The sequence below is a fragment of the Eschscholzia californica genome, unplaced genomic scaffold (assembly GCF_041429995.1).
Source record: "Eschscholzia californica isolate CP2 unplaced genomic scaffold, dmEscCali1.0.p SCAF_1, whole genome shotgun sequence".
In the NCBI taxonomy this organism is placed as follows: domain Eukaryota; kingdom Viridiplantae; phylum Streptophyta; class Magnoliopsida; order Ranunculales; family Papaveraceae; genus Eschscholzia; species Eschscholzia californica.
This window is the reverse complement of record NW_028238198.1, coordinates 28,330,998-28,349,263: the sequence shown is the minus strand read 5'-3', so window position 1 is coordinate 28,349,263 and position 18,266 is coordinate 28,330,998. Positions and strand designations below refer to the sequence as shown.

Here is an 18,266-nt window from a genome sequence, read left to right as displayed (position 1 = left end):
ACTTTCTCTAAGCTTCAAATGGCCCTTCGCCTAACCTTAGTCTTATATTTTCTGAATCGAAAGCACGGGACGTTACAACCTTGACGCCTTTAGCCCCTCCCAAACGTTAAATACCCTCAAATTATCGGCCGACTACACACTGAACGGTGATGTAGCCGTTCTAAAGTCCTTAGACCAGTTCTTCCCAAATTTTAGGCCATTTAGCACTTTTTGGGTATTTTATAAATTCTTTTTTGGGTATTTTATACTTGAGTAGATAAGAAAAGATTGAAGTAAGATTTCACCTGTAACAACTAATCTTTCCTCAAGCTAGTACTAAATATTATTTTGTGGTTAAGCTTATATTGGACAAGTATAAATTTCACTTTCATTATAGCAAAATGATTGCGTATGCTAATGAATAGACAAAAATAGGCAAGAAAAATTCCACTACAACCCTCATCCTAACTTTGGTGGTCAATGAAAGACTATTTGTATGTGAGCTAGTTTGAGTTTATTATTTGTATGACAGATGATTAAGTTCAACAAACAAGACACACTCTCTCTCTCTAACTTGTCACATACCTAACTCTATCTGCCCATCTCTCCTAAACACAACCATTCTTCAATTTTCTTCTTATAAAGCCTATCCACATGCAAACTCATTTCATGCATTCTCAATTGACTGATCTTCTTCCTTAACACAAATACCAAGTGATCATTTTATCATCTGAATTCTGGTTCATTCAGCCATGGCCACTCAACATTTTATCTTTCCTCTACTTCTCATTAGTTCTTTGATTTTAATGACTGAAGTTGTTCATGGAGCTCGCCATCTTGTAGAAACTCCAATTGTTCCTGAGATTCCCAAGCTCACATTCCCACCTTTACCTGAAATCCCAACGTTACCACCTTTGCCTAAGGTCGAAATTCCATCTCTACCGAAGCCCGAATGGCCACCGTTGCCTAAACTTGAAATTCCTTCTCTCCCAAAGCTCAAGTTTCCACCGTTGCCTAAAGTTGATATTCCATCACTACCCAAGCCTGAATTGCCTTCCCAGCCCAAGCCCGAGTTGTGGAAGTTTGACTTTCCAACTTTACCGAAGCTAGACATATCAACATTGCCAAAGCCCGAATTTCCACCATTGCCTAAAGTTGAAATCCAATCACTACCAAATCTCGAGTTACAACCGTTGCCTAAAGTTGAGATTCCATCACTACCAAAGCCCGAGTTGCCATCACTGCCTAAAGTTGAGATTCCATCACTACCAAAGCCCGAATTTCCACCGTTGCCTAAAGTTGAAATTCCATCTCTACCGAAGCCCGAGTTGCCATCACTGCCTAAAGTTGAGATTCCATCACTACCAAAGCCCGAATTTCCACCGTTGCCTAAAGTTGAAATTCCATCTCTACCAAAGCCCGAGTTGCCACCGCAGCCCAAGAGTGAATTGCCTTCCCAACCCAAGCCCGAGTTTCCGAAGTTAGACGCTCCAACTTTGCCAAAACTGGACATATTAACATTGCCAAAGTTCGAGTTTCCCCCGTTGCCTAAAGTTGAAATTCCGTCACTTCCAAAGCCCGAGTTGCCTAAGGTTGAAATTCCATCCCTACCAAAGCCCGAGTTGAAACCGTTGCCTAAGGTTGAAATTCCATCCCTACCCAAGGCCGAGTTGCCACCACAGCCCAAGACTGAATTGCCTTCTCTACCCAAACCCGAGTTGCCGAAACTAGACACCGGAACTTTGCCCAAGCCCCAGTTGCCGAAGCTCGAAGTACCAACATTACCAAAGCCCGAACTGCCAACTCTACCTAATAAATTCCCTACTGAGCTTCCTAAACCAGAACTGCCACCATTGCCCAAGTTTGAAGTACCAAAATTGCCAGAATTGCCCCCTCTACCTAAGATCCCTATAGATCTACCAAAACCCATATTCCCTACCTTCTCCAATGAACTTCCACTTCCTTCTCTCCCCCATCCTCACTCAACTAGCCCTTGAACATGACTTCTGGCATTGAAGTTTATTTTCATTTTACACCTTTAACAGTCATGTATATGTTATTTGGCTTCTCCGTCGATGGGGATTGTTTGGGTTACGCTGTAATACATATATATGTATATACGAGGGTGTAACCCGTGCCCCACGGGCACGGACAGTTCTTTTGAATGCATTTAAGAGCTAAATTTACAATCTACAATATTGCTCACATCAAACATGGTTGTTTCTTTCCATTCGTCCAACTCCATGTCTATCATTTGAGTTGATGCCCTAGCAAAAACGTATGCGCCAGTGCCTTGCATACTCCAGGGTAAAGAGTTAGGAACCTCAACGACGAAATGTAAGTATGACTTTTCCATTATGAATGACCTCCGATACATCAAGCACTGTTGGTTTCTTCCTTTCATCCAATTCCATGTCCGTCATTTGAGTTACCGCCCTAGCAGAAACACTTTATCCGGTGCCTTCGCAGTACTCTAAGTCGAAGAGTCAGGAAACCCACAAGGTTCCAATGTAATGTATGTATAGCTTTTCTCTCATGAATGACGTACTGGTACATCGACATTCCTTATCATTTATCGCCTTGAATGAATCTGCACATTCATATATTGATTATATTTAAAGAGTACCGCCACAATATATTACGATCGCAGTAAATTTGACGGTCTTTTTGTCAATGAAAAACTGCATTTACCACGCTTCACAACTTTCCCAAGGTTGTTCTTGATGAGCAAATGCTTACCGCCCAAATGGGACAACACAAATTGAAACCCACAGAAAGCTTCAGTCTCGAGTCAATGTGTGCTCGACAAATAGGTCAACCTTGTCTTTTGAACTTAAGGGTGATCCTTGTGTGACGGCACAAATACTATACCCCCAATGATTGTCTCAAGCTGCGAACAAACAAAAAGAAGTCGAGAAGATTGCTACAACTGACATTTGTAGAAGATAATGGTGTATGTTTTTACTTCCAGTTTCATATCTGAAATCCAATTGTAGATCTCAATTGACTCGAAGAGTCTGAATTAAGAGCCACTTGTGTACGGTAACCTGACTGAAACTCTAACAACAAAGGACGAAAATCACCTATAGCTATACTAAAACACGGTGTTCACGTATCGTTGAAAGTGTTTGAGCCCATAGACTTAACTAATCAATAAAATTTAAAATTAATTAGAATCCATGAAAAAAGAAAATCAAAAAGAGAGCTTACAAAGCATGGAATGTCAGTCCTGTGTTGTTGTCACTTACACTTTCTTCAAACCCTATTAACAAAAAAGGAAAAAATAAATAAATCCCTTGATTAATTAAAAGAAGATGGTGTTTTAACCATTGCACCAGATTTCGAAGCTAACAGCCATATGAAACAACAATGAAGTGATTCATATTTGAATTAACACTGTTTCTAGCTTAATATAGATCTTCACAGGTACACGGCTATAAATGAGTCAATGCAAGTTAATTGGAAGATTTAGCGACTACATTTTAGATCTTTTATTGCAAGAAATAACTCCAACACCATAAACTATTAATAGTATTTTTTTTTTAAAACTCGTAATATGAGAAAAACAACAAAAAAAACCAAAGACTCCGATTATAAAAAAAATTCTCTTCGGCCGATATCCAACCCCTAATTGCTCATATCCTAACTTCCCTGACAATCTCTTGTGCCCTTGTCTACCATTTACGATATACAAAGGAACCAATGTTGTACAGTCATCTCATATTAACTACCCAAAGTCCACAATGAACCAAGCGATTGGTCATCCAAGACCTCATATTCGTAGCAGAAGGTTTGTAGCCACACGGAATCCTCAAGTGACAAACCCAAAATAGAAACCATTATCAATATCGTCTCTTGTTTTTAAGAGTACAAAATACTAAATATTGTTAAGATTTCAAGGATTTAAAAGTCCTAAATCCTAAACCAAAATCGGTGAAGAGAAATATGGGCAGGGGTTTAATGCTTTCAAGGTATGAAGATGTCCTAAGATTTTTAACGGATATTTGATTTAGCATACTTTCTGGCTTAATATAGAAATCATAACAGATTCATCATCAAATACTCAACATGAATTACAAAATCGGAAATGATCATAGATATCTTGTCTGACTTAAACATGCACTCCAGGTTACCTGTTACCGAAGTTTGATTTCCATTGGTGGTGAATGCTGATTTCTTAATCTAGAAAATCAAAAAGTTTTAGAATCAGAGAAACTCACCAGTCAAATTATGAGTTCACTTGTAGTGAAAATATTGACTTAATTGGTCTCATGGCCTCCTCAGAAGTCTGCTTACAACAATGAAAATTTTCATAATCTGTAATGCGATCATGCACCTGTAGGAATTCAAAGTCAGCTTCCAACAATAAAATTCAAAGTCTCATAATTCTAATTGTAGGAATTATCTCATAATTGTTGAAATAGGAATACCTCAAGATTGAGAGAGCTTCGTACATAAAAATTATGCACTTGTAGTAATCGATTCTCGATAATCAACTCTCCTATGTGCCCATGATTGTAGTCACGACATGTTCCATTTCAAATTTTGGGGTGATCAGACTAAGAAATCGACATAAAGAACATTTAAGTCTAACTTAAAATCAAGGAATCAAAAGTCGAAAAATTTCGGTCGAAATGACCGAAATTTTTCGGTTTTTCAGATCATCGAAACAAAAATACACTTACAAACTTTTCGTGTAAGATTTCGACCGAAATCTCACGAAATTTCGCTTTCTTCTTGATTTCTTCATCAAACCTTCTTGATTTCTTCTTCATAGCTTCATGTTTCAGATTTTATGGGTGGGTTTAGAGTGAAGAAGAAGAAAAGAAAGAGATTAGGGTTTCCTAGAAGAAGAAGAAGGAGAGAGAGGCGCGACTGTTGGAAGAAAAGTTAGGGTTTTGGGTTTTTAGGTTATAAAGTTAAAAGCACCCCTTAAAAGTTATCTGGCACCCGTTCCTTCACTGTCCCAATGTCTTGAGGGGTGCCAGAAACTATTTTTAGGGGCGCCTTAAAGAACCTGATGTATACTTACAATCATCTTGTTACTTAACCCCTAAACAATTTCTTAAGTGCATATATAGCCCCTCAATCTAACAGAATAGGTTAAAAACAATTAGATTTGCCCCTAAACTAACTACTTTATTACAGATTAGCCCCTAAAGTAAGTGGTTTAGGGTTATTAGAGGTGAATAATTTAATTTAGCCCCTAAATGATCTCAATTTACCCCCTAAACTAACTATTTTATTGCAAATTAGCCCCTAACATAAGTGTTTTAGGGTTATTAGAGGTGAATAATTACATTTAGCCTCTAAATAAACTACTTTAATGCATATTAGGCTTCTAAGATACTAACCTTTCATATTAAAGAGACGTTAATAAGGATACTAACATTTCCACAAATTTGTAAAGTTTCTACATAGACCGAAACGTTTCCATGAAACGTTTCCACTTTTGGACTCATCGAAGTTTCCATCGAAACCGAAGTTTCATTCCTTGCTTAAAATATCGTAAAAAAAGATCCAGCTAAAAGAATCAACGATTCTAAACTTTCACCAAGAACTTCTTAATCCAGCAAGAGAGGAGGCTAAACCGAGTGATTGAACACAGTAGGCTAGTAACCAAAACAGTGCAACCCTAAGCTTCACTAAAAACTGAGATGACATGCTAACTATATGCTTATGACGTCAAATATAAACTCAAATTTAAATACAAAAGCAAAAAAAAACAAAGAAGAAAAAGAAAACAAAGAAGAAAGACGGTACCTCTGCACATGTTAATGAGAGAAGGAACCTCTGAACATATTAATGAGAGAATGATACACAAACCTTGCAACCGAATTTGAGGAAAACACCAAGAAATAGGGTTTAAGATAACCCAAAGTGAAGTCAAAGAAAGTGGGTTTAGTGTGGTACATAGCTACAAATCGACTTAGGGTATAAGATACAAATTGGCTGATATATATTACAAACATCAAATCGAATTTGAGAGAGGTAGATAGAACTCGCGTGAGATAGAGATGACTTTAATAGAGGAACCAGTAAAATCCTAGCCAATGAGCTAAGCAAAATAAACCTAAATAAACAAAAGAATTTGTAAAATACATGAAAGCACCTAAAATTTAAGGAGCAGAAGAATAGGAGTGAAATTTATAATCGTAGTTCAATTTTGTAGTTAAAATTTTTTTTTTGAAAACTGTAGTTTAAAATTTTGCTTGAGCTTCAATACACTGTTAAGCATATTTAGTTCACACTATTACACTTCTTTGAGGTTGTATGCCTAGCTCTTTAATGCATTCGAAAGAACTGTTTGAGGTCGAAACAAAACGAAGTAGAATAAGCAAATGAAAAAACTAAATATATATGGTTCAAGATGGCCTAGAACTCATCTTTCAGGAAGCCCTCAATCAAAACCTTAAAGTAAAGCCATGAAAGATACCCTAAATTAAACAAATCAAAACCTTATTAGGTATATATCAAAACCTCACCCTAAGTTTTATCTCTTGTAGGGGTTGTTATTTGGGTCAATACTCTAGTGAACCATACTTGGAACACAATAAAAAGATGTAAATATAGGAAACATATAAGTAGTAGGAGTGGAATAACTCGGGGATATACTTGAACTCTAAAGAAAGTGAGTTGGGAAGTAAAGATCAACTTTTCAAGTTTGGTCAGACATTTAATTCCAATGAGAAAAAGTTTGGGATATAAAATAAACACTTACTATAGTCCACTGTAACCCGAAGTACCCTTCAATAATAATGTCATTGGAGTTGTAAACAACACAAAAATTAAGCATAGTGGCTTAAATCATATCTAAGAATTAAACTATTTCCTTTGGTCTGAGATCCCCTCTTAAAATAAACTTTGTAGTGATAGAATGAGGAATAAACAAAATGACCATTGATACTCACCTTAAACATATATAGCTTTGATATTCGCTTGATTTCGGGACTTGCTGGCACATAAAGAAGTTGTTAGGATAGAGAAATAGGAAAGTGAAAATTATGCAAGTCGGAGAGAGAATGCTGAAAAGGGGGAGGCGATATAAGAAGTCTGAGCTGTTTGCCTAAAAAATGATAGTTCAAACCCTAACCCCGATTCACCTAAAAAAGACAACACAACAAAGTCAGAGAACCCAAAATCTCATTAGCACCAGAATCTCATTAGCACCTCTAAGAACCCTATCAACAACCATGAATCGAGAGAACCCTATCAACAAAATCAGAGAACCCAAAATGAATTTAGCCAAAAGTGGGTTTAGTTTTATCAAAGTCAAAAAGTTGAACCCTAATTAGAAGAACCCTAGTTTTCAAGGTAACTTCAGAACCCTAATTAGAACTTAGAAGCCTCCATTAAAACCCTAGTTTAGTATTTTAATTTGGGGGCTAGGGGTTTTCTTTCTCTCTCTAACACTTCAGCTGAACAGAGTGTGTGTGTGAGGAAGAAACAAACATACAGAGAGATAGAGAGCGAGGGATACCTGCATCACGGATCATGAGATCGAAGTTGACGAAGATGAGAGCGGCCGAGCGGGAAGGGGACTTTTGAAAAAAAAAAAAGTTGAAGAGATGAGAGAAGGACGTGTTGTACCGGGTGTTTGGGAGGGAAGAGTAAAAGATGGCATCTTTTCAAAGATGCTCCTTCTTTCCCTCTTTCATTTAAAACCATTAGATCTTTTGTTCCTCAAATCCCATCCATTAAATTTTAAGAAGATAAATCTGAGCCCTCTTTTATATATGTGTGAAACTCAATCTTGACCATTGGGAGGAGGGAAAAAGATACCATCCTCCCTTATTATATATATATATATATGTGTGAAACTCAATCTTGACCATTGGGAGGAGGGAAAAAGATACCATCCTCCCTTATTATATATATATATATATATGTATATATATATATATATATATACATATATATATATATATATATATATATATACACATATATAATATTGCCTTCAGAATCATTTGGTTGTACTATAGGTTGGTTTGATTAACTTGAGAGAAATTTATGTTTCTTTTACTTTATAATATTGTGTTACGTTAGCAAAAATTTGCATTTTATTAGTTTTCGTGCCATGGGCCGAGTTTCATTGCCTTTATCACGTCATTTAACAAAAAGAAGCTCGAGAAAAGAGTAGCTTGGCACGGTAGTACATTATCAGCCACAGTTTCTTCATTAATCTTTTGGAACCGACTCATGAAACATGACAAAAATACGGACCACCGTTTTAAGAGCTGTGGCTAAAGTGTCCGAATAGAATGCCCTTGTTTGATAATTCTTCACTTATTTTCAAAATAAACTTTTCTTTAGATTCATATGAATGGTTAAATGCGTCCTTTGCTTATAAAGGAAATTTTCGTTATTTTTGAATAGTTATTACATCTTTTATAGTACTAACCAAGCACAAACTTCGTGAAAATACAAGAGTTCACTATTTTCAATGTTGGGAACCTAAGGAGAAAAATAAAACTTATAATTCGTTCTCTTAGTAACAGGTAGTGGTGACTGACGACATTAGTTCAGTCATCAGGAGTCAAAGTCGTTCTGATGTTATGTGATGCATACTTAAGAGCAAAGTCGTTGGTCTCATCACCTTCCTTTTATAATTTAGTTTTAGCTAAGAAAAAGAAACCCAACTATATCATTAGCGTACTTTCGCGGTCCTCTCCAACGAAGATCTACTAATAAGAGACATCATCAACTTAATTTTGATTCAAAACATGTTAGTTTATTTGATCCTTATTTTGAATGGACATGAAGAAGTTGAGAAAGTAGACATAGTTTAAGTTTTTTCCTTAAACACTCTTTGGCACATCTCACCTATCATCCACCTAATCTTAAGTTCTTAACTACCCACTGTTTCAAAAGCAAATATTCCTTCACATCTTCCATTATAAAACCCCATACTTACAAATTCATTCCATATATCTTCAAACAACTACTAGCTTCCCTGACTTATCAATTATAGTACCTAGCTAAGTTTGCCATGGCTCCTCACTATCTCCAATTATCTTCTATACTACCTCTTCTATTCCTCTTCGTTACTTCGGTTTTCATGAGTAACGATACGACTCTAATGGTTAATGCCACTCGCCATCTTTTAGATGTAACACTTCCGACAGTTCCAGAGCTTTCTATGGTTCCGCGTAAACCTAAATTGCTACCCCTAACTAAGATCAGAAAGTTGCCAAAGACTGAATTCATGCCCTGGCCTAAGGCACAAATCCCATCTCTACCAAATCCGGAGTTGACACAATTGCTTAAGACTGAAATCCCGTCTCTAACGAAGCTTGAATTGCCACCATTCCCAGAGATAGACGATCCATTTCTACCAAAACCTAAGTTACCATCATTTCCTAAGCTTGGGAACCAGAAGCCAAAGCATGAATGCCCCAAGTCCAAGTCTGGTGTCTCAATTTTGCCAAAGCCTGAACTACCACCATTGCCAAAGATCCCTATTGAGCTTCCTAAACCTAAACTTCCACCACTGCCCAAGTTGGAAGTTCCAAAATTTCCACCATTGCCCAAGTTGGAAGTTCCAAAAGTTCCAGAATTGCCTCCTCTACCTAAGCTGCCAGAATTGCCTCCTCTGCCTAAGTTGCCAGAATTGCCTCCTCTACCTAAACTACCAGAGTTGCCTCCACTTCCTAAGCTTCCACCACTGCCAAAATTTGAAGTACCTACTAAACCTAAGATCCCCATATATCTACCCAAGCCAAAATTTCCTAAGGACCTTCCATTTCCTTTCTTCCCTCCTTACCCAACTAAGCCTTGAATATGAGTTATTTTTATGCGCGAGACACATGAGAGAAGTTACGATTCGATGTGCCTCAATCAGGATTGCTAGTTCTAAGATGGTGCTAATGTTTCTCTGTCGCCTTTTTAGATTTCTTTTAGCTCGGCTTTGCTACCATTTACATTTGTTTTCATCATTTTAGTATATTTTGCCTTTCTTGTTTGGAATTCTTATGGGGTTATTCGTTTCATGGAAATAATGGGGCTTGTATTTCTTTAAATGTATTGCTAATAATCGTTTATATATTTCATGACTTTGGTTAGACGTTGTATCAACTTTGTTTTCCTTTAGAAAATTTATGGAGCTTTTGCCAGGAACAAAATTTTATACCTACTGGATATGGACTTGGATGTCAAACCGACAGCCACATCGATAACTGCTAAGAGTTGAGGTGTTACAAAAAGTATTAGAAAAGTTTTGGACCAACAAGTTGCTTAGAGCAAAGCATTGGTTGCTCTAGACGTTAAAGGAAGATATAATTAACATGACTAAAGAAAGTTTAAAGCTTTAAAAAGTACAAGCTACCATAATTAAAATGTTATACATGTGTTCGGTTTTTCTTGACTTCGTGATATATCTCTTTTTGCTGTCCTATATCGTGGTAGAGCATTTAGTCTGGATTACATATGTGCGCTCAATCTTAATAAGCGTCGATTCTTTTTTGATGTGCTTGTCAACTTCCACCACAGACAAAATCCCGTACTCATTGGCACGTGAGACGGGGTAAAAAAAGATCATAACACAAAAACAACTTATGCAGCAGCTAACTACAATAATGAACTTCGACTGCAACAAGGATCAAGAACTATATAGAAAAAAGAACCGATAATGATTATGTAATAGATTATTTATAGCAAGTTACTTGTATGAAATATAAGTCATTAACTATGTCATATGTGTTTTTCTCTCTGCTCTTCTTCTTTTAAAAAAATATTAGAAAACATACAACATTACACTCATAGGTCATTTCCAAAATATCAGTTTAATTTGTGATCAACTTTGTTGAAAAGGAAGCAGGTACCCCAGCCCGAACTGTATCGGTTAGTTGGGTTAGACTCAAATCCACAAATCCTCCCGGAAATAGCTATTACAGATGAGGATTTGTAATAGCAGTCGCAGGTCAGAGCTTTGATCAAACGGTGGAGGTGGGTTAAAAAGGGGAACCAGCCATACGCGTCTATCAATCTCTTTTCTCTAAGACTTTCTAGGACCCGGTGTCTGCTAACTGGTTGCCTACTAAAATAACGAAAAAAAAATGGGTTAAAGTTGATCCGCTCGCAGGGATGGGGGAAAATATGGTGTTATAGAATCCCGCTATACCCATGTATCTTAAGAAATCTGGCTTCTCAGCGCCAAGGGAATAAATAAGACATTGCGTTCTACGGCGGATTGATGTTAACTGTGACCAGCCCCAGAACGAACAAGGGGGTCGGGTCGCTTCAAACCAAGGTTACCAGATACTCTCCTCTACCCTACGTACCGCGTACCCGTTTCACTTAACCCGAAATTTCGTACCTTTTTTGGGTGGATTCGCGATCCAGTACCCCACAATTAGTGTACCTGAATTTTTAGTCTTAATTAACCTAGAATCTTTGTAGAAAACTATAAATTCGACAAATTTGGTAGTTAAACCACAAAAACTTTTTTAATTGGCTTGTTAGATTGTAAGTTTGATGGAGAAATGATGTCTAAGAGTAGGTGTATCTATTATAAATGCATCATAGAGAGTATTTATTGTCTATGAAAAATAGTCCAAAACGTACTGAACTCGAAAATGACGTACCGGAGAAGTATACCCCTAGAATACTCACATTGTAGCGTTCCGCGTACCGGTACCCGTACCACCGACCGGAGCGATCCGTGTACCAGGTAACCTTGCTTCAAACACTACTCAGCTGCACATTTCACGAAATGTAGGAACCCAGCCCGAAGTTAGAAATAAACTAGCCCAAATCAAGAATTTATGGAAAAATAGTTTGTTTGCCACCCACCATATTTTAGAAAATAGATAAAATGTCTCCTTTAAAGATAGATACTCCCACACTTTTTTCAAATTATAGTCGGTGGGTTCGAGTTGATTTGATTACAAATTCCGGTCAAGTTCACTGTTTCTAGAGGGTCTGCGATCTATTAAATACTACCGATTTCAACCCAGACATTGGAGTTGAATTCAGTAGGACTTGAGTGGACACCACCAATTTGGATGCGTCTAAAACTAGATATAAGTAAAGGGGGTGCAGGGGGAACAAATACAACTTACGGCGGTGCCTTTAAAACTTCCTATGGATGTTTTTGTAGTCTTAGGCGATTTGAAATGTGGGTCAGATAAGTAGACAGAACATATTCAAATCTGATAGACACATGGACATCAACCACATAATCCTAGACTTAATTTATTGTGTGTAAAAAATCAAAGCCAATGGGGTTGAGTTTTGGAGACAACTAGCCAACTACTTTTCTCATACACAATTCCATACTTTGCTCAACCACATCTCATCAAACTTCTATACTTTGGTTGTTCTACTCTTCTTTACCTTCTTCATTTGTCCTATAAAAACACAAAAACAAAGTCTCATCAAACACAAATTCAATCTTGTATCTTCTTTTATACATTTCTTGAGCAATGACTCCTTTTAAATTTTTCTTTGTTATGTGCATGACCATTGCATTGTCATTGACAAGCTTCAATGTAGGGTTGGCGGCTCGCCATCTTTTACAAACAACCAAACAACCCCCTTCCATGCCTTCTCTTCCTACTTTACCACCTTTACCCCCACTTCCTACCACACCGGCACTCACAGCACCACCACCACGGCCGACACTTCCTGCCATTCCAACACTAACAACTCCACCACCACTGCCAAGTATAACTACAAATATGCCATCTTTGCCTAAACCCACCACTACATTTCCTCCACTGCCTGCAGCTACATTGCCAACTATTCCTACTACTACTCTTCCTACACCACTCACCTTGCGTCCCTTACCTTCAGGATTTACCCTTCCCACAACAATTCCATCTTCTATTGCTTCCTTAATTCCATCTCTCTTCCCTTTCCTTACCCCACCACCTCCTCCTTCAACTACTACTTCCACCACTAAACCCTAATTTTAGTCCCAACCTCTCTTCCATCTCTTCATCATCCATGCATGTGCTCTTATTTAATTACTATCTCTTTCCTTGTTTAATTTATGATTTATGTTTGTATTGACCATTGATACTTGATACTAGTAGCTATCTCATTGAATTAATAATTAAAAAAGCAGACGGAAATAAACCGTGAATTACGCGTGCCTAGAGTGGCCGTTAATTAATCACCAACAGAGAGAACAAAGTCCAGGCAATACATTTGCTATTAATCGTTAACTCCACTGTCAATCGCTACACGTCATAAATATCGGTTGAAATCTCAATTACGCAATAACTGTCGACTTCTTCTTTGTTTACTGATCTAAAAGGGAGACATATGTATAATATATATATAAATATATATATATATATATATATTTATATATATATTATATTTGTTATATTCATTAAACTCCATTAGTCCACTATGTATAATGGATATGCATATTCATGAATTCATTCATGCTATTTGTATTTTCAAACAAGCAACCATAATTTTGAGAGAGAGAGAGAGAGAGAGAGAGAGAGAGAGAGAGAGAGAGAGAGAGAGAGAGAGAGAACTCACAGAAGAATTGACAAGTAACTAGAGTTAATTGAGAAAAATCATAAAATATAAATAGCTAAATTCTTTATTTATATCTCATTGAATTAATAATTAAAGAAATCAAACGGAAATAAACGTAATTAATTAAGCGTGTTTAGAATGGGCCTTAATCTGTACCCACACGAAAAGTATCACATTAATCACCAACAGAGAGAACATAGTCCAGCCGATCCATTTTCTAGTAATCGTTAACTCCATTGTCAAATAACGGTTGAAATCTCAATAACCAAAAAACTATCGACTTCTTCTTTGTTTATTGATCTCATAGGGAGATATCATCTATTTATAGGTGTTCTAAATGTATAAAATAAAAGAAATAAATCACATACAATAAATTCTTTCCTGTTAAAAGAGAGCTTCTAATTTCATTATAAAGAAATAAACTCAAAATATAATAAAAAAATCTATTAATTACCATACATCTATATATCCTTCTTTCGTTAATTATATGAGAAACAGGACTTTTAGGGCCGACCTTTGTACTTTCCTAAACAATGGGACCTGCTATAATTAATCTAATGGCGCCTACATAATTCCGTGGTGATATGATTTTTTTAGCCAAAGCAATAGATAGACTCGCACATCAGACTCATGTTTACCATATTACACTCATTTTTTCTATCAACACACATGTTGGTCAACAGAAGAATTAAGGATTTTTGAGTCAACAGTCCAAAATATGGGGGGTAAACCCAAAAAAAAATCCACTCTTGCCCAAAAATTAGTTGCAGGTCCAAATGTCAGTTTTTTTTTATTCCCCTCTTGCCCTTGGACGGGACATGCTGACGTTTTCCTGAAAAAAAATGTCTGGTAAATAAAATAATTTACCAGTACACGAAAAATTCAAAGTTTCAAAATTTTTTGAAATTTCAAATTCCCGCCCAGCAAACCATTTCTTCCCGGTAAATAAAATAATTTCCCGTACACAAAAAATTTCAAACGAAATCTTTTTTTCCGAAATTTTCAAACGAAATTTCAAATTCCCGGCCAAATTTTCAAATTTTTTTGAAAATTTTAAATTCCCGGGCAAATTTTAAATTTCTTTTGAAAATTTTAAATTCCCGCCCAGCAAAAGTGTCTAGTACAGAAAAAAATTTCCAGTAAATAAAATAATTTCCTGGTCACAAATTTTTTTTTTCGAAGTTTTGAAATTTTCAAATTCCCGCCCAAATTTTCAAATTTTTTTTACGAAATTTCAAATTCCCGCCCAGCAAAAATGTCTAGTACAGAAAAAAATTTCCGGTAAATAAAATAATTTCCCGAAAAAAATTTCGTTTCCCGGAAATTTTTCGGTGGTTGTTCCGTAATTTTGTGAACAGTACAGATTCTGATGGACGGGTTGTCAGATTATTTTTCAGAAAAAAAATCGTTTCCCGAGAATTTTCGATGGCAATTTTGTAATTTTCGATGGCATGAACGGTAAATACTTTATTTTCTAAGGGCCCTTTACGTAATTTTGACCCCCAAACTGACACATTGGACCTCCCTTTCATTTTTAGGCAACTTTGGATGAAATTTTCATTTTGGCCCCCTTTTTGGACCAATGACCCAACCCCTCAAGAATTAATGGAGGAATTTCTAGGTTTTGCGCGCAAGAATCATGTGGGAATGAAATGCGATTCTTGAAATATCCCGTTTACTGTTTGGCTCGCGGAAATGTAGGGGGAATCCTATTTTCGGGGGAATATGATTCTCCCTAAACGGGTAATGGCAAACTTAGGGAGGGAGTGGGTTGTGATTCCCATTCCCGGAAATGATTTTTTTTAATATTTATAGACAAAATTATCCTTAATAAAATATCATAACGACTGATATTAAGACATCCTTAACATAATATCACAACTAAAAGAATTAAAAATTTAGGGTTTCAGTCACCACCATATATAGCATCTACTCTCTCGCTTGAATGTTACTTTCTCTAGTTTTTTCTTTATCTATAGTTCTTTATTCATTCAAATCGATTTCATAACAAAGTTTAAAAAAAATAGACGAGACCTTTATTTATTTAAATAAATTTTTGAATATTACTTAAATTGGTGTATCGCGTGACTAATTCATATCAACAAATTTGGATAGATAATACCGATTCAATTACATAAAAAAGATGACATATAATTTATGTAGTTTAAGTAAAATGATATAATAGAACTTTTACAAAAATTAGTAATCATATTCCTATACGAACCAAACACCAAGTTAGGAATCGAATTCCTATTCATGACCAAACTAAACATCAAACTAAAATAAACTAAACATCAAACTAAAATAATCTGATTCTCAAGAATCGCGTTGCGAGAATGCAATTCCCAGGAATCACATTTCATTCTGGCACGCCAAACATGGTCTTAAGGTCATTCTTAGGGTACGAAAGGCCTTCTTACTCTTCATATAATGTTTGATTTTTATACAAAAATCAAAATATTATGAAAGATCATAACTCATCTGACGACGAGAAGAGGCGAGTTTGTGATGACTTCTTTTAATAGAGGAGAACGTAGAAACTTGAGTCTAAATGGTATGTAATGAAAACAAGAGATGCACGAGTGTGATTCAGACATAAGTGAAAGTTACGAGATAATGTGGAAGATGAAAATGGGGTGGTGGGGGTGGAGATAAAACGAGATGGGAGAGTCACCTTCGGAGGCTAAATGATGAGTCATCAAAATGCCTCATTTGAATCTCTTAAGTTGGACTAGTTAGTCTATTTCGAGCAGTTACTCTGATGAATTGATTGTTTCTCTTGACTAGGTGTCATTTACAAAGGTCAATGCGAAAAAACGATAAAAACGGGAGAAATGCACACCTAGGGGTGTTATGGTAATTTGGAGATTATGGTTTTATGGAAATTTTGGCAAATAGTGATACCCCGATGAAACTAGAGTTCAAGACGAACTCGTGGGCGAAAACGGGAGTCGAATCGGAGTCCGGGAGAGTAAATTAGAGCAAGTCAAACTTTTGGTCATATCTAGTGACCAGAATTCAAGAAGGACACGTGGCGGGCTGTAGAACAAAAGATACGGTGAGATGTGCGGGTGGTACAACTTCGGGCTGAAGAGGACGGTGCTTGGTATTTTCTCGAGAATTTGATTTAGTACTCCGCGCATCCAAGCTTCGGTACCCATCGTGCATATCTGACGAACGCAGCACTCCCTTTCGGATCTGACGGCTATCACTCTGTCGGTGCAGTTTAATCTAGTATACCCTGTCACGCAGAATCACTCCCAAAAATTCCAACCAGCAATCACGCGTTTGAATCTCTCTTCCCTCTTATCTTCTCCAACTATTTTGAAAAGAAGAATAAGAAATAGCAAAGAAGGAAATTGGAAGAGAGACTACAAAACCGAGAAGAAAAGAAGATGAGAAGAGATTTTCCATTGAGATATATCGAGAGAAATCATGGAAAGAATATCGGTTGTTACATTGCTTTAGAGAGAGAAAGAGATATTTCTTTATCTTTAAAACAGAAAGAAAAAAGTTGGAGATTTTCTCTCAACTGAGAAACAAAGATAAGAGAGAGCTGGAGATTGGAGAGGATTCGAGGGGTGGTTGTGATCTTTAGAGAGGGAAAATTTTTCTCTCTGATATAAAAGAGAGCTTCATCAACTTATGGAGGAATCTCTCAGCCGGGGGCTCATCCTCTTGGTAGCTCAACAAAACCAGAAAGTACTAAAGAGAGAGACCATTATCATATTAATCTCTCCATGGAATGAAAATCAGAGAGAATTAATCATCTCCTCTTTTAAGCTCAACCAAACAAAAGTATCATTCATCTTTTTCTCTTCTTCTGTAATTCTTCTTTCTTTGTGTGAGAGAGAAAGATTTAGAGAGAGATTTATAGAGAGAGTTAGAGTGAAACAGAGAAACAAAGAGAGAGAGAGAGAGAGAGAGAGAGATTTGTAGAGAGAGAGAGGCAGAGAATCAATTAAAACCATTTATTTCATTTTCATATTTATTGTATCTCTCTGTAATTGTTTTGTTCTTAGTTATAGGAGAGAGAGAGGGAGATTTCAGAAAGTTAGAAAGAAAATTTAAGTGGGAAGACGAGAAAATCTGTAGGAAAATAATTTTCCCACAGAGAAATTATTTCCGAGAAGACGAGAAAATCGTGTTCCCTTAGGGCGCGTTTGGCTGCCAGACGGAAAAATTAGAAGGAAACCATTTCCAGGAAGAGAAAAAAGTTCAATTTTCTTCCCTTTTTTACCTCTTACTTTATTCTCATTGATTTAATATCATTTTCCAGGAGTCACTAATTTTTCCATCTAGGTTTTAGATGAAGTCCATAGCGAGATTTTTATTGATTCGATTTATATGCGAGTCAATTGAATTTTAGATTAAATCTTTATATACTTAAAGTCTTTATTGTTTTTCATGACAACACCTTCCGGATTTTGGAACATTCATGCTATAGAATCCGAGTAAAACAAATAACTTAGTTGACAAAGGCAAATAGATCAACTTTAAGATTGTCACGTGGATGGATTCGAAAACCCTAGGTTCTCCCCATTTGAGTTCATTTTTGTTATTTGTTTTATTATTTTATTATTTTACAACAAAAAGCCAATTTCAAAGAAAACCAAGCTAATTATAAGTTTAAGAACGGATTTCACTAGTCTTTGTGGATCGACCCCGGTCTTACCGGGAAATTACAACTTGACACCCGTGCATTTGCCGATGTAGACTCATTTAGGAAACTTTCTAGGCCCATCACTAGACAACCGACGATCCTATGCCAACGACGATTAACTGGAGAA

At 36.5% G+C, this 18,266-nt stretch overlaps 1 protein-coding gene and 1 long non-coding RNA gene across 2 annotated transcripts; one reads left to right on the top strand and one right to left on the bottom strand.

Annotated features, from left to right (window-relative positions):
- Window positions 1–702: 702 nt before the first annotated feature.
- LOC147565768 (uncharacterized) lies at window positions 703–1,984 on the top strand. The gene has a single exon (XM_086652271.1). It carries the CDS (start codon window positions 732–734, stop codon window positions 1,974–1,976), a length of 1,245 nt encoding a protein of 414 aa, XP_086508397.1. The 5' UTR covers window positions 703–731; the 3' UTR covers window positions 1,977–1,984.
- A 193-nt stretch (window positions 1,985–2,177) lies between these two features.
- LOC147565767 (uncharacterized) lies at window positions 2,178–3,337 on the bottom strand. The gene is made up of 3 exons (XR_015230277.1): window positions 3,190–3,337; window positions 2,671–2,869; window positions 2,178–2,569 (listed from the first exon to the last, which is right to left on the bottom strand). It is a non-coding gene; the product is annotated as an uncharacterized LOC147565767 (long non-coding RNA).
- Between the last annotated feature and the right edge of the window lie 14,929 nt (window positions 3,338–18,266).